This window comes from Phasianus colchicus, chromosome 21, assembly GCF_987193195.1.
Source record: "Phasianus colchicus chromosome 21, bPhaCol1.hap1.1, whole genome shotgun sequence".
NCBI classification, from domain to species: Eukaryota; Metazoa; Chordata; class Aves; order Galliformes; family Phasianidae; genus Phasianus; species Phasianus colchicus.
In genome coordinates, this window is record NC_143456.1 from 9,595,035 (window position 1) to 9,618,511 (window position 23,477).

Consider the following 23,477-nt stretch of genomic DNA (forward strand, 5'->3'; position numbering starts at 1 on the left):
CCATGAGAAGCGGCCGGCGCACCACAGGGAATGGCGCACGGCCACCATGTGGGACCGACCTGCGGCACCGGGGCGCAGCGCCTGCACAGCCCGGCACTCATCTTCCATGAGAAACGAAAACTTTCTTTCACAAAACCACAATTCTTTTTTCTTTTTGGTGTCCTTTATGATCTCGAATTTAAACAACAGAAACCAACATAATAAAGGAATAAGTAAAGAAGCAAATCAGAATATCTACCCTGGTTTTGGCAGTTCTGACGCCAATCTCCTGCAAGGTGCTCCAGGCCCGTGGCCTCTGCTTGTAGTTTGGGGTTGGGATTTAGTTATTTTTTTGTTTATCTTTTTGATCGATTGGTTTCAGATCCCCAGGATAAGCGTGAGGAAAATCAGAGAAATGATGGAGAGCTGCAGCCACACAGAATACCGACAGAGCTTTTACCTGACCCTGCACTCTGAGGGTTTGCTCTTCCACGGGCCCCCCTACCTGATCCTCTTGCTGCCGCCACGGCTGCCGCTGCTACTGGTCCATAAGCCGCTGCCGGAAAACCTGGCCGTGGAGAAAAGGAGAAGGGTGAAGAAAGAAGCCAGCGGCACCGCGCGCCTCTGCGGGGCGTCCCCCAGGGCAGTGCTGGCACACGGTTCCTGGGCACGGCGCTGCAGGAGGTGAGGTGCCGGGCTGACCCCGCAGGGCCACCCACAGCCTGCAGCCAACATCCCCTCCAGCAGGCAGGGCTGGACCGTGCACACAGCGACGGCTGCATTTCGGTCCCTGCTTATTTGCAAGTGATAATAACGTGCCGATCTACAGACAGAGCAGTAATGGAAAACGGGGGAAGGGTCTCGTGTCGAGATCACAGATTTGCTGGGATCAAGCAGAAAAAAACTCAACTGGAATGTAATTTAAAAAAGAAAGAAGGAAAAAAGCTTTTGATAGCAAAACAGCCGCAGATAAAGGAGCCTGAAGACACACACCCTGCTACAGGGGGGCTGCAGATGAATGAAACGCTGCTAGCAAGATTTCAGACTCGGTTTCTTTACTTAATTAATATTAAAAGATCTGCCAGTGGCTTTGACTTTCAATATATATTTTAAGAGGGCAATGGCAAGGTCCAGGCAATCAACAGGAACCCCCAGTACCCTGTGCTGCCACGTCAACAAAGCACTTGGAGCGCTCCTGGTCCCTGGGAGCTCCTGCTGTCAGCCAGGACAGCTGCTGGGACAGCCTCTGCCTCAGCACTGCCCTCAGCAGCTCCGGGATCCCGGTCCGCAGCTGCTTTGCAGTGCTGAAGAACCACAGAAAAACAACTGAGACAAGAGAGAAGAGAACAGCACAAGCTGAGAGACGGAGAGAGCGAGAGCCAGAGAAACCTGCCAACTACGAGCCTGCTACCACTACCATCCTAGCTACGGGGAATCTACCAAGGGCACGAGCAGAGAGCAGCTAGGCTAGGGTCACTTAAGGCTACTTAAAACATTGATTAAAAAACAGACATACTTGCATTTAAATATGGTAATAGGGCTGCTGGGGGAAAAGAGAAAGTCTAGGTAAATGTATATGCAGAGTAACCCAGGCAGCTGCTCCCTGCATACAGAGCCCATGCACAGCACAGCAAACCCTGCTACTCAACACCTACACGATCTGTTCATTACGTCGATGAACTGCTATGATCTCTGAGGAGCAGGATATAGAGGGAAGCATTTTCACATCAGGGGATGTTATAACAAACACTGAAGTGTTTTTCATTCCTGTTGGGGCACCCTGCTCGGCTCCCCCCAGCACAATGTAGCAGAGTTGCCTGGAGCAAGAAGACCTTGGTGTTAAGAGAATCAAACCAGCATTAGCCAACAGGGAACACACCTGCAGGACAAGTGCATTGCTCTGGGGCTCTGTTTTTGTGCAGAGCCATGCTCAGGCTGAACGCTGAGCTGGGAGCACATGGGGCAGAGCAGTGCTCACAGCCTCCCCCCTGCCCACCACGGAGCACGTCCTGCTACCTCGTCCCAGGCAGCGCCCACCACACTCCCATGCCATGCTCAGGACCAGCTGCCCAGCAGCAAACCCGTCACTTGGGGGCTCTGGAGGCCCTAAGCCATCTGTAAGGGATCAGAGGAGCTGTGGATTTCCCAGGGAATCAAATGCCTCTGCCAAAACCAATCTAATACCCTTCAAATCACCACGCATCTCCCAAATGCAGCATAAAAAACAGGGCTGCAAAGTTTGTTTCTCTTGTTCAGCTGCCAGGGACTCTCAGTATCTATTTGAAATGCAGGACAAAAAGTTTTGCCATGCAAAAGGAGAATGAAATAACAAGGGTGGAGAAGGCTCTCGACAAAAAGAGCCTGAACAAAGCATCTATTATCGCGATCCAGAGCTCAGTATGGACAGATGTGTGAAAAATTAATCCCTCCTCCCTGAAAGAAAGCTGTTCTCCTGACTGTGAGATGAAAGCCTCTGCACCAGAGGCACTGCACAGCTCCATGCAATGGGACTGCTTGGGACGGCTGCGTGGGGCAGCACAGGTGGGAGATGGGAGCAGAGGCTGATTATCCGAATTGACAAAAGCCCGCTTACCAACACACACAGACGGGCTCCATCACTGGAGGATCCCTAAATCAATCCAACATGCTGAAAGTAATCAGTCCCACACACTGAAATTACATTTGCCAGGCACTGCATTAATCAGCTCCTTCAGTCAAAAACAAATTTCCCACTCATCACACTGCTGAGCACATTAATGCTGCGTGCTGTCTAAGAGCAGAGCCAACCCACTTCTTGTTCTTACGGAGCTCTTTGTCCCTGTGTCTCCTGGCAGTGACACCGTCTCCATTTCACAGACGGTACAAAACGTAGCACGAGGAGCAAAGTCACTTGGGGAAAGGTATTTGAAAAAGGGAACCACTGTGCTGGTTTCTGTGCCCCCAAAGGAACCCTGCTGTCACAGAACCTCCCCCAGGTCCCACCAGCACCTCAGGGTGAGGATGCCCTCCCGTTCGCAGCAGCCACAGCCCCTTCCCCTGGGCCAAGTCTGGCCCATCACAAGTACCCATACACCTCCCCACGCGCTGCTCCCCGGCAGCTATGAAGCTCCATGAGAAACAGGAAGGGGTGGGAGGACAGATCTTCTCACAATCATGTCTGCGTGAGGGGCTCCAGGCTCGCAGAAAAGATCCCTGCCCTCCTTTGTGAGTCCTCTGCATATAATTGCTTATAGAAAACAAGATAGCAAAGCTGTTCAAAAGGCCTAAAGTGCCTTCTTCAGGCACTGCAATTAGAAGGTATTTTACAATAAATGTTTTCCATGGGCTTGCACACTGACCAGGAAAGCCCTGAGGATTCACAGCAATTTCATGCTCTCTTATTGTTCAGAATGAGCCAAAGCCAGTGTTTGGAGTTCAATTTTTCACAGATACATTTTTCCGCTTCCCGCACCAACAGTTTCCCTATAAATGCCAAAGCAGCCCCTGCGATGGGGCACGGACACGTCTGTTTCCAGAAGCCCTACCCTACGGTCACAGCTTGAGGCTGTCTCCACACCAGTGCTTTCTCCAGCACAGAAACAAGTCAGGGAGCAGCAGGCTGGCAGCGGGACAGGAGCTCAGAAGGCAGCACGCGGCCAATGGGGCAACTAGCGATTGCTTTGGGCCATGTCCCACTCGGCCCTGAAGCACACATGATACTGCACTGTAGGAACACCGGGACATGAGCAATCACACCCCCCAAAAGTCACAAAGACCAAGATATCCCTTTTCCTATCAATAAATACTATGCAAACAATTTCCTCTTCTTCCTGCTGACTAAAGCACGTGGGCACATGAGGTCGCACCGCAAGAGTCTAGCAATGAGCACACGTGGCCTCAGCACCAGATTTCAGAAAAACAACCAAAATTATTACAGAATCACAGAACGGTTGGAACTGGAAGGGACCTCTAAAGGCCAGCAGATCCCACTGCCCGGCAACACACAGGGACACTCACAGCTCCATCAGTGCTCAGGGCCGCCTCCCCTGACCTCGGCTGTCTGCAGGGACGGGGCAGCACCACCCCTCCAGGCAGCCTGTGCCACCTGTAAAAAACTTCTTCCTTACGTCCAACCGGAATCTCCCCTCTTGTAGTTTGGCCCCTTGGCCTGTGACAACGGACCCCGGGATGTATGCTGGAAGCTCCACTGATCTCCCAGGGAAAAAAGCGCCAAGTTGCCAATGCAGAAGTGTCTGCAGGTGGAGCAGGAGAGGGGGAACCGATGCCCTCCTTTCACACAGCGTTACCAGCGGCTTTGATCAATGCAGGAGAGCAGCGCGAGGCTCACAGCTGTCATTTCAGATGGGTTCTCGCCCGCATTATTCTTTCCATTAGGCAGTGTTATCCTCTTTGTCGGATCTTTAGGCTTCATTTCATAAGTATCAGACTCGCAACCATGAAGCAGAAGAGCCCGCTGCCTTTTTTTGGGAGGCAGGCAGGCATGGGTCCAATTTACCGGACACAAATGCAGCCTTTAATGGTGAGCACACACGAGGGAAAGCTCAATCCCAAAACAATCCCTTTATGCTCAAAACTTTCATCTTTCAGTCCTCCACCTCCCCCCCTCCTTTTCTACAAGGAACAAAAATGAAAAATAAAACGCAGCTGCCGTGTCAAGCTTTAGATGAACAGCCGACCACTCACCGTTGGAGGAACATGCCCAGAGAAATCAAACTCCATCTAGGCTCACTGAAAGATCAGGACAGCACCTGACCACTCACAACCCGCTGTCGTGCTTTAGGAGCAATTAACTCTCCTGATTTGACTGCAGACCCACAAAGCTCTCCCACTGCCCGCAGCACCACGGCACTGGGCAGCGCTCGTGGGCACGCAGTCTGCTGCCAAGCTTCCCATCAACTCCACTAACACTTTAAGCATCCCCAGGCCTGCCCAGAGTTATCCTGACAGCCCCATTAAGCGCTTCCCTTTGTCTTTATATGCTGTGGTACATCAAGCTTATTAAAATCTATTTCAGCAGGTCAGAAAATTAGCGAACTTCAGATTCAGCACATCACGCATAATGGAAACCTCATTAGCAGCCCTCTGTTATTCAAGGCACAGCCGTCTGCCGCTTGAAATGTACGACGCGTCGCGGTCTTGGTGGGGAAACGCTCCACGTCAGACCCGCGATGCGCGTCGCGCCGGATGTTCTTACGGCAAATAATGCTTCTGCTCTGGAATTTCAACAAAACAATAAAATCCAAATATAGTTAACTCAAAATTTGGCACTTGCGCTTTATGTACAGTGAACGACCCATTTTTCAGCTGTTTACCACTCTCAGGCCACGGTTTTTAAAATGAGAATGATGCACTTTTGCCCAGTAATTACTTTATGCATCACTGAGACAAAGCCTTGTTTGTCTCCAAATTATCGTTCTGTGTCATTTCGAGTGTAATAACCCTTCTGCAGTCATTTCACCGTGCAGAAAACTGGGAAAGTTCTCAAAGGCAAATGGCTCATTCTCAGTAAAGTATTCATATAGAAAACAAAAAACAAAAAAACACAAAAAAGGAAAACCCCCAAAACCAAAGCAAGGGCCGCTAGCTGCCTTAGTCTATTTACTCTCCTTAAGGCATCCAACTCTGCTCCTCAACTGTGCCCTGCAAACACTGCACCTCCCACCACCCAATGCTTCAGCTCAGTAAGTAATCTTCCCTAATTTCCTAATCTGGTAAAACACAGGGAATTATGAGCTTCAGGTGAAAGCAGCTCATGTGCGTGAAAGAGAATCTCAACTAAATCGCTTCCTAAAAGCAAGTAATTCTCTTCAGTACTAAGCTGATTGCCCCACTGAAAGCATTTCTCATTTTAAAGCCCAGAGCCAAATGCCTACCATCGATGTCTAATAAACAAGGTCTATAGAAGAGGAACGCTGGCAGCAGGGGGGAATGCCTGTGGGCTCCCCATGCCCCGGCCCAGCAGCACTGAATCATCACCTCCCACTAACAAACAGGGCAGGGCGGAGGGAAGAGCATCACGGCATGTATTTAAAGTTCAGCAAAGCGGCGCTGATTTGCTTAAAGCCTCATTTGAGTGCTTCGATGGTATGGAAAATGAGCTATTTTGTTTAAACAGCTTGCTTAAATTTTTATGAATGATCTAAACTATCTGGGTAAGTATTATTAAAAGACGGATCCCAGGCTATGAAAAAACGCATAAGAAAAACCCATGTCTGGAAGCTGGAGTTGGAAGAACTCCACAAGGGAGGGGCTCCAGCAGAGAGATGATTAAGCAGAGGGGCAGGGGGTCGGCAGCTCTGCACCATGTGCGGGGTCCCAGGAACAAAAGCCGCTCCTGATGCCACACCACAGCCATGTGGTCAATGCATCCCTGCAGCTCTGGGCTGGGGGAACTGCTGCTGTGCAGCTCAGGACCCACGTCACAAAAACGGGCTGAGCAGAGGATGCTGAGATTCAGCCTGAAGCCCTCAGAGCAGCGCTGTAGTGCTGGCAGTGCACTGCTTTGGGGAGGAGGAGCACCTGCAGGCGACTGGACGCTTCAGTAGAAGCGTGGAACCCTATCAATAAATGCCACTGAAAAACATTCACGTTGGAATGTCTTCCTGCTTTATGGAGAATCATCACTACGAGTTCTTTTTCAGCCCCTTACTCTATCTGTAACAGCCTTACGGCTAAGGATCAGGCCTTCAGCCTCTGCAGGTCCATGCAGGCAAGCTGCCACACTCCATGCAGCTGGGGCACGCAGAACCCCTCACAGCAGAATGGCATCTCCAGATCGCATCATTTGCTCCATGGGGTGATCTCTGCTTTGTCCCACACGTTCTGCTTGAGTTACAACTCTTAGCTGTTGGAAATAACTCCCGTTACGTTTCCCGGTCTCTGCTCACCACACAGTCACACAGGAGCTGTAGGCTGCGATGTTTGCTCCTTCCTGTCCTCCTCGTCCCCATAGGACCACTCATTCCCAGGGCAATGGCTGTGGATATTTACAGCCTGGCTCTTGCACAGTTCAGTGAGCAGCTGGGAATGGGCAGAGGCTCCCAAGGTCAGCAGTCAGGGTGCTCCTCCTGCTCAGGCACTGAGTAAGGAAAAGCCTAAGGAAGGACAGGGTGTGCTTTGGTCCTTCAGATGAGCTCTTACCAGCACGCAGCACAGAGCCTTCCTCGTGCCCTGCTGGCAGCTGGAGCACAGACCAGGACCAGCGGATCCTCCTGAAGGCCTCCCCTCCAACTCAACACCAGGATATTATTTGGAAGGGCAGAGGACATAGGAGGTGCGAATTTCTACAAAGCACTTCTGTGCAACACAAAAAAATAAACTCATAAACAAAAGATACCTATAAAAGGCAAAGCTGCCAAAGCTCTGCTTGGGCTCAGACAACAGCTCTAGGCAGTCTTTTTTACTTAATCAAAACAAAACTCTTATCATCTAATACAACTTGAAGGAGTACCTTCTGGCTGGGAATGCATAGGCTTTGCTACATTCATTTCTCAGTTTGTCAGCTGCTCTTTCAGTTCAGTTCAGTTGCTCCTCACTGCCGGAATGCAGCTGCACCAAGAACTCCTCAGCCTGTCCTCTGCCAACCAGAGAAACCCAAACTCTTAATTTTTAGACCAGGTCAAGTCCATGGCCTTTGTTTTCACTGATGGAGACAGAACTAAGAGTTCTGAAGAGCGATAATTAAGGTGATTCTAGCAGATTTCAAATGCACTTTGTGAACCATTTGATGCCATGCAGATACAGTAATGTGTTTTTTTGGTGAACAAAAGCACGCAGCGCAGGGATGATGGCAGCAGACTTTAAGCTGTTAAGAAAAGGTTAGACAAAGGAGTGAGAGCAGTTCCAACTTCGTTCAGCATCTCTCGCTGCTGCAAGGCTTCACTAATTGAAAATACACCAAGTGTATTTTGCATCGCCTCCTCCTATTCTGCAGCTGCCAGTAACTTCTGTCTTCCTTAATGTTAAGTTTGATCACTAAATTATCACATCTAGACAAACACATTCTTTGTTAGACAAGTCTACAACTTGCGTAACAGTGCTTTACAAGAGTGTGGTAGGGAGCAGACTCCTTCAGTACTAACTTCATTACTCCCTGCTAGCAAGGAAACCACATGCAAGCAGCATCTCTGCTTTTGGAACTTCCCCATCACCTGAGCAGAGAGCTGGGTGCTGGAGCACAGAAGGGAGCTTGGGATCCTGGCAGCACCACGCATGTTATGCTGGGAGATGGAGCTCAGCCAGTGCAGCTGGGCAGAACCACAGCGCAGTCCCTGGAGGAGAGCTGCTCTGCATCCCTGCTGAGCGAACATCCTGCTCCCAGCCTGGCCAGGCTGTACCCAGCACGGCACCAAGTGTAACTATGGACATGCTTGTTTCCTCCAGTCCCACTGTGTTTCTCTTAGATTACTTAAAAAGGAGCGGGGAACCAAGAGACCTGCAGGAGCAAAGCCAGCTCACAGCTTCGTTGCACTGCTGAATGTCCTCAGCACCAGAAAGAGGTAAGGAAGGAAGTTGCCCTTTCTTTCAGACACAATACAAAAGAAGCCTTAAGCATGTCATTACTGTAATCATTACCTTTCCCTCTGGTATCAGCTCCTTTTCTTGACCCAGAAAGCAGCTACCACACCTACCAGGTGAGCATCCCGAAGTAACTTTTAGGGAAGGACACCATCCTACTCAGAATCAATTGCTGATGAGTGAGCAGTGCGCAACTGCTATCAGGAAAGAAACTAAACTAAACTCTGTGCATTAGCAGAAAGTTGGTTTGGTTTTAAATATTCTCATAATAATAGAAAGTCCCCGTTCAGACTCAGCTCCCTTGCATTGTGTGTTTCCAGCAGGAGCACAACCCAGAACCAGGCTCCAGGCTTTGCAGACTATGGATTATTAATATGCAATTGTTCTTACAGGAGCTCAGGAAAGTTTGTGATAATATCTGGCTTTCCCACCTCTTCCCACATACAAAGGCTTTAATAAGCTTTAACAAACACACAAGCAAACAAACCCTTCATTAAAAAGAAATTTAAATTCCTGAGCTGAAGGCTTCTGAGCAACTCTGACATCCCCCAGCACCGGGCAGTGACAGCAGAAGGGTCACAGTGACACCCACAGCGATGGCAGCTCTGCACTCTGCAGCACGGCTCAGGGCAAACGCTGCTGTCCCAGCACAGGACCTTCTGCCATGACACTGCCCTAAAGCATCACGTACCCCATTGTCCCTTCCATTTCCAAGCAGCAAAAGAGCCTCCTGCTCACCAGTGCCGGACAATTTGCAGCACGAGTTTCTACCACAGCTACAGTTTGGTGCTCAAACCCACCTCGGTCACTGCTGGGAACGCTGCAACTTTACGGGCAGACAGCGCTCTCTCCCAGCTATGAGTGCGCTGTCATTGCTTTTGTTTTCATTTTTGCTGTCAACACACCTCATACGTAACCATTCGTTTGCAGGCTCTTCCAACAGTGGCTCACGCGCTGGGAGTGGTGGTGGTGTCATTCTTTTATTAAGCTGTCATTGGTACTGGTTATTTGGTGCATCCAAACCAAAATATTAAATCTGCAAGCTAAGAGAGCAGCAACACAGCACATCCGTTGTAAACAATTTATTATTATTCTCTACCTCAGTTACTTACAGGAAAAAAAGTCATAAAAAAAAAAAGAAAAGCACAGATGGACTATTTACAAAAAATGAGAAAATTCACAACAGCCGAAATGTTTGCAAATCATGCACACTAAGACAAGTTCACAAAAGCAAAGCAATTCATAGCAAAAAAAAAAAAAAAACCCAAACAAAATAATAAGAAGCCATACAGATTAAAAAAGCTATTGCCTGCAGGAAAGTAAAAAGGAAACTAACCAATCGTTACATCAAGCATCTTTAATGAAATGAACAGCACAGCCGTGTATCGCAGAGCCTTTGACACCGACATTTTAAACAAGTGGATTAACAAACATTAAAATGCATTACAGTTCTACTGTAAGCATGCAATTTACTTCTCACAAACTTATAAGGTAGGTAGAAACACTTGAAAAAAAGATACCATGTGTGCTTTCTACCCAAACCAGCAGAATCTGGTCTTGTTAAAGCGGAGCCAATGGACAACAGCAGCAGATCACAGGTTTGCAGTTCGGGCATTTGAGATTGAGAGGTGCAGCACAGCTGAAAGCAGCACAGTGAAAGCCCCTCCTGCCCAAATTTAAGCAATCTGCTCACAATTTGCAAGTAAAGTCTGCAAGCAAAAGCGATTGCAGGAGGAGGTGGAAGCATCGCCCGCTGCAGGAGGCAGGAGGATGGCATTGAGGGGATGGCACTGAGGGGTGGGACACTGTGGTTCAGTGGTGGCCACACAGAAGCCACCGACCCCAACCCCGAGGCAGCAGCTGCCCCAGGCAGAGCCGCCCCAAGCACAGCACAGCACGGCCATGGGCGGCTGCTGCAGCACGAGAAGCGCTCTGGGGGTAATTCAGCCCTGATCCGCTGGAACCCCAGCGAGAGGAGACGGCGGCCTCGCTCCGCTCTAGCTACGACATGTGCTGCTGCACCAAGTGCCAGCATCCCTCTGGGGCTGGTTGTGAGGCCCAACCATCGTTTTTGCTCCCCGGACAGAATTATGCCTAAGAAGTTTGTGAGAAGTCATGCCTTCGTAATGCCCCTCTCCCCATCCCTGTGAGTTACATTCCAAGTGGGCATTAAAAACTCATAACAAAGCAGAGGGAAAAAATAACAAAATTAAAAAAATAATAATAAAAAGCAAACTCAAAGCAGTGAGGATATGGAGCCTTTAAAAAAAATAAAGTAAAAAGTCCATTCAATCAAACCAGCCAGCAAGAGCAGCAATTTCTCAGTGGACATTGATATTAACATGGACCACCCAGGCTTTGTCTGTCTCTCTCTCATTAGCACTGTAGTAAACCCCGATTAATTTGTTATGCATCTTTAAGAACTAGTTGATAAAAATTATGTCTTGTGAAATCGGCAAATAGTCTGCAAAGTGAAATAAGAACAGAAATTAATAGATTAAACTGAAAAGATAAGTCCCAGAAATTAAAAAAAAAAAAAAAAAAGACACAGAAAGGGAGTGATTGTAAAAAAAAAAAATAAATAAAAAAGAAGAGGCTACGTGCTGAGTTATAAAGGCCTAGAGGAAAAAATAACGATGGGAGAAGATGGAAGTGCCTGTGCGTGCCGTGCTGCGGGCCCGGCGGGCAGAGCGGCAGATGTCAGACCCTCTGAGCAGGGTCTGCCCGCGTTCACCTGACACCCCACAGCCACCCAAGGCCCTGTAACCCCCCAGTGCCGCAGCGCTCACTGCCCCAGGCGCTCTCCCGGCTCCATGCAGCAGACACCGCACACCGCCCGACCCCAGCGCAGCAGCCCCTGTGCTGCCATGAGCAGCGCTGCTCCCAGTGCCAGCCCCGGCCAGGAGCTGCCTGCCTTCCCTGCCAGCCCTGTTTTCGAGCTGCCCTGAGCAGGAGGCACGGCCTGAGCGCAGCGCTTGCTGGAGGTAACGTTTCTCTTTGATTTTCTCCTGTGCCACAACCTCTGCAAGAGATTGAACGTAACCAGACAATCATGGGAAGATCTGCTTGGAAAAACCCAAACCTTCAGGACAGTGTATGTCAGGATGGCTGAAGCTCAACGCACCTCCACATTCAACAGCCAGACGCGCTCATTTTAGTTATGTTTATAATTAAAGCCACCTGAGCTGTGCTGATTTTCACCGTGTAACCTATCGAGGCTGTCCCTTATCTCTGCTCTCACGCAGACCAGTCACCACAGAAACCCCATGAGCCTGCCCTGCTGCTGCGGGGCACACAGAGCACCAGCACTGCCACCCGCCCCAGCAGCACACTCTGTTCATTGCTGTGCAAAGGGCAGCAGCACAGGTGGGGAACAGGCAGGTGAGTATAATGTAGAGTGTTGCATCTACAAAGCCTAGCAATAAAGAAAAAAAAAATTTAACACCGGCTTCCCTAGATGCTACTCATCCTGCAGACACCAGATCTGCAGTGCAAGGACATCATTCATCCTACGGATGTTAATAACACACATCCTTTCCATGCAACATTCCTTCCTACTCATGCCACGGCTGTATCTACACCTCACGTGCCTAAGGCACAGCCAAGCGCTACTCCTTGTCCTCTGTCCCACCCAGGATCAACCTGACAAGTGCTCGAGAATTTAATCTGCTGCTGCAGCAGGGAGGTTAGCTCCACTAAGCACCAACACAGCAGCTGTAACTCAGCACACAGCACTGACCACAGCAGCCACAGCTCTGCCTAGTAATGTCCCTGAGAAGCACTAAGGTGAAGGAAAAAGGCTCTCGGCCCTGCCAGCAGTGCTCACAGACCTGGGAGGGGAGCACAGCACAGAGCTGGAGCCCAAAGAGGGGAGTGAGCACAGCACAGGATGCTGGGAAGGACACAGCGGGCACCGATGGAGGCAGCAATGTTGGAGTGCAGAGCTGCCCTCCCGCTGGATGCGAACGTACTGCAGAGCGGGACGCGTGTGCGAGGCTGTGTGTGTGCCCACGTGTGTGTGCCCACGTGTGTGTGCCCACGTGTGTGTGCCCGGGCACAGAGCTGCAGTATGCAGAAGGAAGAACTCATTAGAGGGAGCTAACAGCTCTGAAATCAGTTCTGCCACTTCGCGCTTCAACTTAAATTTTGTTTTCAAATAACCAGTACCAATTTACACGTTAATAAAGATGTATTAAATGTATGTATCTGTATAGATATATTTTAATCACAAAAAAATATGTTATGTGAGATGCTCCCTGCAGACTTGCCTGCCTCAACCTGCAGCTACAGATTAGAAAAAAAAAAAAAAGAAAAAAGAAAAAACCAAAGAAGGAAAGAAGGGAAAAAGAAGTGAATCTGCAAATGAAATGTACGTACCTGGAAACTGATAGCTGTAACTCGGGGCAAATCCAGGATATCCTCGGCCATATGTCGCGACAAAATTCGGGTAACCTTGATCACAGAAACACAAAAATAAATAAACAAACAAGTAAAACAGTGAGAGAAAATGTTTTAAGACTAACAGAGGCTTTTTGATTATAAATATAATACCAAGTAACATTGAGGATGGGCAAAACTTATGCAGAAATGAGATTTATTCTGCTCATGCAAAACGCAGCAAAGGTTTCATTATCATCTGGAATAGAACCATCCAGAGATGGAGGGCTGCTGATCACCTGCCTCGCACGAGCGCTGTCACTCCTGTAATTAACATGCACTTTGGTGCCTGAAGCCCAAGGACTGTGCATACTTGTTAGCTGGAAGAGTAAATGCCAAATGCTAAGGCTAAACACATAACACAGGTTTGCCCTGACATTTGGAGAGCTTACAATGAATGTACTTTGCTTCAGAGCTATTGACAGTTGGAGATTAAGGTAGTAGTAATTCTTTATCCCAGGAGTGTGAAGGACAACAGTTAACACATCAAAGAGTTGGAGGAGCCACGGCAACGAGTCAGAGTCAAAGGCTTTTAATTTTTCAGGAAAGTAAAACCCGGAGATGAGAACCGCTTCCTAAAGGCATCGCTCAGACACACACACCCAACCTCGGGCAGCTTTTGAAGTCGTATTATGAGAAAAATACCATTGAAGGCCGTGTCACTAATAAAAATGTTGGAGGAAGCGCACGAAGGAGCAGTGCTGCCCACCTGAACGCTGCAGGTGGAAGGCAGAAGGTGCTGCCAGCGGGGCAGGGCCATGGCACACCGGTGCCCTGCTGCTCATCCTCAGCATCCCCTGCTCAGCGCTCACCAACAGCGATTCTCTCCTGTAATTCTAAAGCACTGAGCACTACACAACATCCCCTGTGGCCACCAGCATCAATCGATGCACCAAGACTCCTCCAGCCTTCAAGAAAGGCCCCTCCAGACCAAGGACCATCTGCAGACGCTTGGTGTTGCTCCATCTGAAGCCAAAGGCATCCCGCAGTAAGGGCAGTGCAGGAGGCCTGGCATCCCCGCAGCCACTCACCCTTGTGCATATACATCCCACAGCAATCCTTCTGCCAGGGCAAGTCCCTCCGATTCGATTTATACATACATATAATGTGCTATTAATCATCATCTAAAACTGGAAGATAAAAGTGCTTGGATGAATTCTGATGCGGCGATTAGGCAGTGCCAGGGGAAAGCAGCCCGCAGCCGCAGGACAGTGTTCTGGCTTTCCGAGGTACGTCCATTCTGCTCAGCACACAGATTTGTTTCACAGCTCAGCAGCTGGATTCCCTTAGAAATTAATCACTTCTGTCGCTAAATCAGATCTTTCAGTGTTACGCTTCACAAAACTTTTTCCCTTAAAAAAAAAAAACAAAAACCCACAAAAACCTCCACTACTACCGTACTGACAAATGGATTATTTGCCAAGTGAGTGACACCCCTCTGAGCACCGTGAGCTCCACGGCCGCCCTGCCGCAGCACTGCTCTCCCCCTGAGGTGCAGGGGCTGCCCGGGGGGGGGTCTCAGCTGTATCCCCGGCTCTCAGCGCTCCCTCGGCCAGACAGATGGAATCATAAATTTACAATACAACATTACTTCAATTTTCCTCTTCATTTACTGCTGCAGTGCCCCGCTCTGCTCTAACGAGTCGAAGCCCGATCCGTGCAGGGGAAATGGGCTGGCTGAATATCAATAGCACATTAACACCAGGCCCATGTGGCTGCTTCATCAAGCCAAATTACGGCCATGCTGACCTATCCACCATTTCCATTAGATGCCATAGTCATCCTATGTTGGGCAGTGAACAGTTTATTTGCTTCAGTACTCCTAGTGAATGACCCAACCCTCTGATTATCCCTCACTGTAATCCAAGAATCCAAGTTTTGCCCAGGTTGCCTCCTCTCAAGCAAGATCCCGGGGCCTGCTCCAACCAAGACCCCAAAGCACGTTGACAATGCCAAGCTCCTTGACCCCACAGTGTCACTCCAGAGGCAGTGGGTTGAGCACACCAGCAGCCCTATGCAAGGTGACAGCAGTGGCTGCAGTCACTGGGCTGACCAGCAGCAGTCGCAGTGATGATTCTGTTGGAAGGAACACCCAGCACTGCCACAGCGCGAGGTCGGTGTCCTGTCAGGGGAAGGTCTCCTGGAGGAAAGCGAAGGCTCTGCTTCCAATGCAAACAGATCAACACTGACCTTTTCACTTACAGTTTATGAGAGAGTTCCACAACACCACTGGTATAAAAGCCCAGGGTAAAGGCCAGTCACTACAGGCATGTCACAGAAGGGAAGATGGAGCAGAGTGCCCTGCCCTCCATTGTGCCCACAGGAACCTGCGGGCCTGGAGCCTGAGCTCGCAGCACGAGGTCACCAGGGTGGTGGGACACCAAGCCAGGACCTTGGCTCTGCGTGGTCCACGTGTTTAGATGTTGTGATCCAGGATGAAAAACCTCACAGCTAATGTATGGATGCATGGAGTGATTGCTTTGAGCAGGGGACTTCTGCTTTTACACTGAATTCAAGAAAAACATCCTCTCCCCACGTGAGAGTTGCTCCCGCGGTGCAAAAAAGCAGATCTGTCCCAGTGCAGGGGCAGCAGCAGGCCAGCAGCTCCAGAGGTCCTCGGGAAGCTCGTGTCCAATACAGGGCTCTCTTCCTCAGCCTGCCTCACAGGCGGCTGCTGCTGCTCTATCAGACAGACTCTGAGGGAAAAAAGGAATGACTTTCTTTGAAGGGCAAAAGCTTCTTTTATGCATGAGTTCAGCCTACCTCACCTGAACGTGTGCAGTAATGCAGAGCCCTGGTCTGCCTGGCGCAATGATATAAGCAGCCTGGCAGAGACTTCCTGAAATCTGGTGTTCCTATCAGACATTATTTCAGCAGTCTCAGAGCATAAACCTTTCGGACTGTGAGCTATCTCTGGAGGGGTTACTTTAAAATTAAACATCAGCAAGCCCAAGGTACCCATCGCCAAATGAAGCCGATGCTGTGGGTCCCAGCTCAGACAGTGCAGTGCAGCAGCCACCCTCAGTGCCTGGTGTTCCAACAGGAGCACATGGCAGCACTCCATCCTAGACACAGCTGCTGCCAGAGGAGGAAAGAGGAACGGAGCCCACTGCTCTTCTCTTCATCCCTCTTTTCTTGACTTTTTTTTTCTCCTCCGAGAGCAGAAGGCAGAGGGTAATGCAGCAGCACCTACATGGCCCTGGGTGATGAGCCTGCACCAGGACCAGCAGACAGGCAGGGGCTCCTGGATGCAGCGTGAGCTTTCAGGCCCCACCAGCTCTTGTCCAGCCGACCACACATGTGCTGCCCACCAAAGGGCACAGCACTGCTCACTGTGACATACGAGCTGCCATGCTGTGGCCGGGTGGGCAGGCAGGGAGAGGAGATCACAGAACTGAACACGCTGCTCCAGCCCGCTCTTTATGCAGAGTGGCTAATTAATGTTCCTGGCCTCCCCCGAGGACGTGCGGTTCTCATCAGCAGACAGCAACTGAGACAGCCCAGGAGCAGCCCTGGCAGAAGGCTCAGCCTGCCTGCACTCTCACAGTCAAAAAATCCTTTCAGAAGAACACTTTAATTTTGTTCCAATCAACCAAATCATCACAGAAGCGGCTGCCTGTGCACCTTTAGACCCCGGCTGCTGCAGGCTCCTCAGGGAGGCTATGATTAATGAAAAAGACCAACTTCCTTAATAGCTTTGGAGGGAGTCACTCTCCACTCTTTCCTTTGGGTTGTCTTGTGCGTTCGCTCCTCTGATTTCCTGCTCTGCCTGCAAACGGCATCTGGAGAAGGTGACCTTGGACAAGGGCTCCTGGAAGCAGGTACAACAGCATTCTAAGAGCAGCTCCCATCCACTCCGTCTCAGCCCAGTCAAATAACTGAAGCAAGGAGGGGAGTAAGTCTGCCACCAGCCTCCTGCAATCTTAGCAAAGCACTCTGCTGCTTCAGACTGTACTGGCAGCCCACTGTGCCAGATGCTCCACAGTGTGATGGGTTAATTATGCTCTCCCCACACTGGGATGGGGTTCCCCATCAGGGCTTGGCTCCCTTCCAGCCTCGAAGTGAGCCCTGGGGCTCAGAATGGTCACCCCTCCATCACAGGCTGCAGCTCTGCCGGTCTGCACGTCTTCAGTTAACACGGCGCACCGTAGCAAGCAGAAAATGAAAAACAACAGTGCGAGTAGATAACGAAGCATCTGGCCTTCAACATAAATCAATCAGTAATTCTGAGCAAGCCACTCTGGCTTAAAATCTAATAAGCACACTGAGGGCTGCCCTGTGAGGAGCACTGGCCAGCCAACCCCATGCAGCAGGTGACCACAGTACACAACCCAGCTAAAAGTTATCCACAGATGATCCACATGCTGAGAACTCCTCTGTTGCTTCTTCAAGCCCAAAGTCATCTTCTTCCCCAGGAGGCAGACATCACTCCCAGTGCACCTGAGGGCTGAGCTTTCCGTTCAGGTCCCTGGCACAGAGCCCAGCTGCAGAACTCCTCCCAGCATCGCCCCCTCTTCTGGCAGAGGGGCTGCTGCCCTGGTCCCCACCCCCAGGCTTTGCCAGCCCAGCAAGGAGCGCCCACCTGTGCCTCCTGGACCACCAGCAGTGTCACACAGAGGGACTGACTTGAATAAGATAAATATTTTAACCATAAAATGCAATCTCCAGACACTTCGGGGCAGGGCGGTGGTGTAGCAGAAAAACAGATGTTGGCCTGAAATAACTGAACTACACATCCCAGCAACGAATCATTCTGGCCACACAGAGAAGTGCCATTAATTCAGATAATGCCAACATGGCAGGGAAATTCTTCTCCATCCAATTAAGCAGTGCCTGAAGTCAGACATCTCTGCACAACAGCCCAGTTTTCACAGGAACCAAATCCTCTGCCCTGACGGCAGCTCAGTGCGCAGGCCCTGCTCCAGCCGCCGGGTGCCTTCAGCAGAATGGTGCTGGAGGGGATGGGTGAGCACTATCCTGCCCTTCTCCAGCAGCTCTGCCACCCCGGGCAGAAGCCAGAGAGCACCCATGAAGGGCCATGGAGAGGGACTGTGGGCTGAGATGGGGCACTTCTGCCTGAGAACACCTCCAGCTGCCCTCCTTGTGCCTTATGGCCTCTGTGTGTGACCAGGGAAGGTGCAGCAACACAAGGGGAGCAGAAGGCTGGCAATATGTGGGTTTTATAAAAGGACACTGGCAGTGGATTAGCAGCATTTTGGCTTAGCAAATCTGAGGACAGAATATCAAGGGGTTGTCAGACTATACAGAAAGAAGAACCATCCAGGCAGAAACAAATGAGAACCAATTATAACTAAATAGACCTCGTGCACAAATAGAATATTGCCATTAAATATCATTTATCCCATTTAATTAGTATTTTCTGGACACAATACTCTGGACTAAAATACCATTCCATCTCCTTGAAACTCGTAATTATTGTTGTGACCTATGCTGTTAGCGTCCCCCTGCTTTCTCCACCTTGCATGCCATTTAAGAGCCAGCAAGATTTTCAATTATCTATGCCGAACTGCCAAAGATACCTTTAAAAGAAGAGGAATAATGTGTGACTCAATTCCTCTAAAAAAGGGGAGAGATCATTTTTAGTCAGAATGAACACACTGCATCTTTCATCATTCTATTTTTGCGAGAAAGAGTAAAACAGGCTATTTAAAACACCCATTTAAATGCAAATCTTTATATTCCAGGGAGGGGGGAGTTTATCATTTCCCACCGACGGGATTATTTCCCCCAGCCCTGTGAGGTTTGAGGCTCACACCCACACAGGTGCTGAGGAATGGGCTGAGCCCTGGCAGACGCTCGGTGGCACACTTACCCAACATTCCCATCCCCAGCATAAAAGCGTCCATGGTGTACGGCAATCCGCGCGCCCTTCCTCTCGTCCCTGGTGGAAACATCACTTCTTTAGGTTGTGCTTTCTTACATTCTACCTATTGAGCAGAAACACGTACAAATGAGATGCAAATGAATTCCATGTAAATGTCAAATGCAGAACTGATCTACTTAAGGGGGGAGATTTATTTTTAGCGTTTTCCTGCCCCCACCACCTCCCCCTCAAAGATGAACTTTCTGAGCAGTATGAATGGATTTAGAAGAGCACACGTGTGCTTCTTTCAGTGCACCCAGCGCTGTGAGGACGACAGAAAAGCTGACTGAAGAAGCTGCTGTGGTCCTGGAAGGAAAACCCGCTCTGTGTTTTCTCTCAGTGACACTTTGCAGGCGTGGGATGGATGAAGGAAAGTCCTCAGCACAGCTCTATTACAATCAATAGCACAGAACGACTCTCGGTGATCATTACAAAAAGCTCCTTTTAAAACAGGAATAAGGAATCAATATTTCTGCCCAGCAGAAAATTTCTGTAAACCCTATTAATAAACGATCTGCATTCTTTCACTTCCAGTTACTCCCACTGCCTCTGAGTCCCTCCATGCCACAGCAATCACCTCAGCTCGCTCCTCCTGAGCCCCTGCAGCAGTCCAAGGGCCAGCCTGCTCCCAGGAATGGTCTGCAGGGTGCTGGACAGCTGAGTGCCACTTCACTGCCCCTATGGGATGGGCTGTGACCACCCCGTATCCCCACCCCCTCTGGCAGCAGTGGGTGAGCAGTGACAGCAGCAGACAGGCCCGGGGCTGTTGGATAATGTGGCTGAACATCTCCGTTCCTAATAGCCCTATCAGTGGCTGTGTGTTCATTGTCTTATGAAAACCGACCGCCTGTTTCTAGGCAACCTGATCAGCGAAAATTTCAGGTTTATACAATTTTCATTTAGGTAACATGAAGGTTAACTGACTGTAATGGCAGTATTTTAAACAAAACCACCTACTCCTCCCCTTTCTGCTGCAAATCTTGTGCAGATCGTATTTACGTCGCTTGCTTGCAACACACCCCAGTGTTACAGCGCTCAGATCTGCCGTCAGAACGAGCACTTCCTGCAGCAAACTGCCCGAACCCAGGGAAGGCTGGAGGGAAATTCCTCTCAAGTTCTCCTTTTCCACCTTTCTGTCAACAAGTGTTGAGGTCCTTAAAAGAGCTGTGGGGAAGGGCTGCAAGGGATGGGGTAGCGCAGCAAAGCCCCGCCGTGGCACATTGTGAGATGGAAGCACCACAGTGCACACTGGGGGCCTTGGTATTAAGGTAAGGAGAGAAGGAAAAGGGAGCGAAAAGCTCTGTCAGGGAATTCAGGGGGCCCTGCAGCAGCAACACGCCACGACTCTGCCTCCAAGAGCACGGGGCACAAAAACAGCCGAAGCACCGGCACCAGCCGCACCGACCCCGCGGCCACGTCCTGCCAAGTGCTCCTCCTGCACTGCTCAGAGTCATTAAGCAGCAGTGTGCCACCCTAACTTCTCTAACTGCAATGGGCGACCACCAGAGGCGTTCCATCAGCACATCCTTGGGGTTCGCCACCACTCAGTGTCACGGAGGCACTGGTTACACCTCACAGCTGCTCTCACTGCAAATATTCAGAATGATGAAAACAATGTAGCCTGGCTTGACGGACAATTAACAGGAAAATGAAGTTTGGATTAGCACCGTTAGAAACAATAACCCAGTAATTAGCTTTTGCAACCACAAAACAGCCTACTGCTGCTCCCTGAAAGACTGACTTAATTTATGATTTTCACAGCACATTAGGATATAAAGGGAACGGTACTGAGCTGCAAAGAAGTTTTAACATGGATTTAAAGGAGAAGAAAGAGTCACCAGTAGGAGAAAGAAATAATTTCTGTAAACAAACACACCCCACAGCAAGGGCAGAACTGCTTGTTACTGCCCAGCAGAGATGACTCCTGCGTGGGGTGGGTGACATGAGAACCAGGACGTGCAGGGCTGGGCTGCTCGGGTTGGGGACAGCACAGCCCCAGGGCAGCACGGGGACACCAGAGCCTGGCAGGCTGCCCCATGGGACAACATGGCCACGCTCTGCATCCGCTGATGGCACAGACGTTGCCCAGCTCCGTGTTGCCCAGGAGCCCGGCCCAATGTGGGCACCCCGCATGCAAACCTGAATCACGTACAAGCTTTTAGTTCAGCATTTCTGCACATCTTAATAATTTCCAGATTTTTTCCGCCTCCCCTATACGAGGGATGTGCTCCAGTTTCAGCAGCCTAACAAAGAATGGTTTAAAGCTGAAAGAAATTAAAAAAAAAAAAAAAGCAGGGAAACTAAAAGTCACTATTTTTGTTTAGTCTAGTTGGCAGAATTAACGTCGCGCCGGGGTGCTCCTGGGTCAGATGAGCAGTCAGAGCCACCAGAGCCCAGGATGGCTGAGATGGGGAGTGAAAAGCCTCTCACACCCAGCGCAACAAGGCGGGCTGTCAGCTCGCAGCACCACGACAGCTCACAAAAACACGGCCAACAGCTTTCCAGGGAAAGCAGAGCACTCCCAGATTCACAGCGCACAAAAATCTGCTTTACCACCCAAAGACAAGGTGACTTTGTCTAGCTGGCCTCGCGGTTAGCCGGGCTTGGGCCGCCCTGCTGCCCCTCAACGGAAGCATCAGTGAGAGCTGCAGCCATGAGCAGTGCTGCCCTGTGACCGCTGGCAAGCATGCGCCCAGCTGGGCACGGCTCTGGGATGGAAACCCAAAGCACGCGGTGTAATGCATGCTGCAACCACAGCTCAAAGGCTGTCGGTCCTGGGAGAGCAGTGCTGACACATCCAGAACAACGCAACCACCAGTGGGTCCCACCATGGGGCAGGGGCAGAGTGCCAGCCCTGCACCATGGAAGCCCACTCACAACAGCTGCAGAGAGGCCCAGTCCCAGCTACCCACATCACCATGGGATGTGAACCACCCTGCTACAGCACAGATCTCAAAGCAAATGACCCCTTCACATTTCTTTTCCGCTACTTTTGCACCCCCTAGAAAACCAGGCTTCTTTTGGCAGTAATGACAATATTCCGGGTACATTTCATTTTGGCTTTATCTATTCCCCCCCGTCCTCAGAGTTTGGAGAGAACCCGTGGCCACCCCCATCAATTCCAGCCTTCCATTTATTAAATACCTCTCTGGCATTTTCCTTTCACTCGCACACTGCTCGTTTAATATTACACTTGACATTCTAAGCTTTATGGATGGCAACAGAGGCAGAACGGGAGGGATAAAAATAACCTGCATGGGAAGGCAGGCTGCAGCCGGGCCGGGGAGCTGCCAAGGCAGTGCTATAGAGCACAGCGGGCTGCCAGCACCCTACAGCACAAGGCCGAGGAGAACACCAAACCAAGGCACGGGGCCAGGGGCACACAGGAAGGCTGCCTGCTGTCAGCCCTGACCCAGCACGCCATCACATATGTGTGCGCAGGCTCTGCTGCTCCTGCACGGGTTTGGTAATTAATCTGCAGGCACATCGGCAGCACGATGAGTCAGTCCCAAGACAGGATCATGTCTCATCTCCTCCCTCGTGGGCTGCTTTTAAAATTAGTGCTGCGGGAGCGACAAGAAGAGCGTGCTCGAGGCGCCCGGATCACGCACCGGGAAGAACGCACTTCCATTACTCACAACAGCAGAACAGCCACCCGCGTTCTGCTGCTCCTTGCGACGCGGAGCGCTTTCACCCTGCGCCCCGCTCAGGCCGCCTGCCCACAGCCCTGCGCAGCCCTTCTGCACGAGGAGCCTTTCCAGAGGGGCAGATCCTGATAGCAGAGCAAAACCCAATCTGATGTTTGGGGCAACAACCACAGACGCCCCCCGTGCCCCCAGCTCACAGCTCAGCTGGAGGCTGCTCCTCCTGCTAGGGGCTGGCACTGTGCCTGCCCCCAGTAACGGTTCTGCCCTATGCTCTGTGCTGCTTCGGGCTGCTGTCAGCGCCCGGCCACCTCCTGCACCTCCCCACTGTGACTCACAGAGCTGAGAGCCGAGCTGAGCTCTGGAGAAAAGTATGCGGTGTGAAATAAGCAAACCCACGGAGTGCTTCGTGATGGGCACTCACCTCGCATTAGGGAAAATCCTGTTCTTCCTTCCTCACTGACAAGCCTTACCCAAATTTAAAGCATTCCTAATTTGTAGCTACTCAGGGCAGGAGTGCTGGGTGATAGCTCTCATTTAGTTTTAAGGCAGACAGATCAGCATTTAGTGACTACGTAGGGAATGGAACCTCTCCCACATTCATCTCACACGAGGCATCACCAGCAGCAGAAGGAAACTCCAGAAGTGAAGCAGAGAAGCCGGGCAGGGCGAGCTGCCCCATTCCTGCCCCATTCCTGCCCCATTCCTGCCCCGGACCCCAGCGCTGTGCCTGCTGGAGGGACAGCTGCTTTTATTTCAGATGCACATTGCAGTCAGGAACAATATGAAGAATATTATTTCAGTGCCCTGGGAAAAATTAGCAAGTCAAATATTGAATCAGGCCTCCAGCATATGCCAAGGAGATTGCTTTGATCTTATCCACACTAAAAGCTCCATTATTGAATTTAAAGTCTGTGAACACATATCAGACCAATATACAATGCATATCTGAATACACATTTGAGAAGCGAAGGATGTTTTGACAAAGGGAAAAAGAGTATTTCAGCTGAAAATAT

The 23,477-nt window shown here is 50.3% G+C and overlaps 1 protein-coding gene across 16 annotated transcripts in view; it reads right to left on the bottom strand.

Moving 5' to 3' along the window:
• Positions 1–23,477, bottom strand: part of MSI2 (musashi RNA binding protein 2) — a 185,744-nt gene that overhangs the window by 20,956 nt on the left and 141,311 nt on the right. For 9 of the 16 annotated variants that reach the window (XM_090122352.1, XM_090122351.1, XM_090122354.1 and 6 more), the window contains 3 exons: positions 18,767–18,881; positions 12,874–12,948; positions 440–547 (listed from right to left, as the gene is read on the bottom strand). In XM_090122352.1, coding sequence (XP_089978478.1) covers positions 440–547; positions 12,874–12,948; positions 18,767–18,881 — 298 coding nt within the window. The other 7 variants (XM_031591450.2, XM_031591449.2, XM_090122347.1 and 4 more) reach the window with 3 other exon arrangements.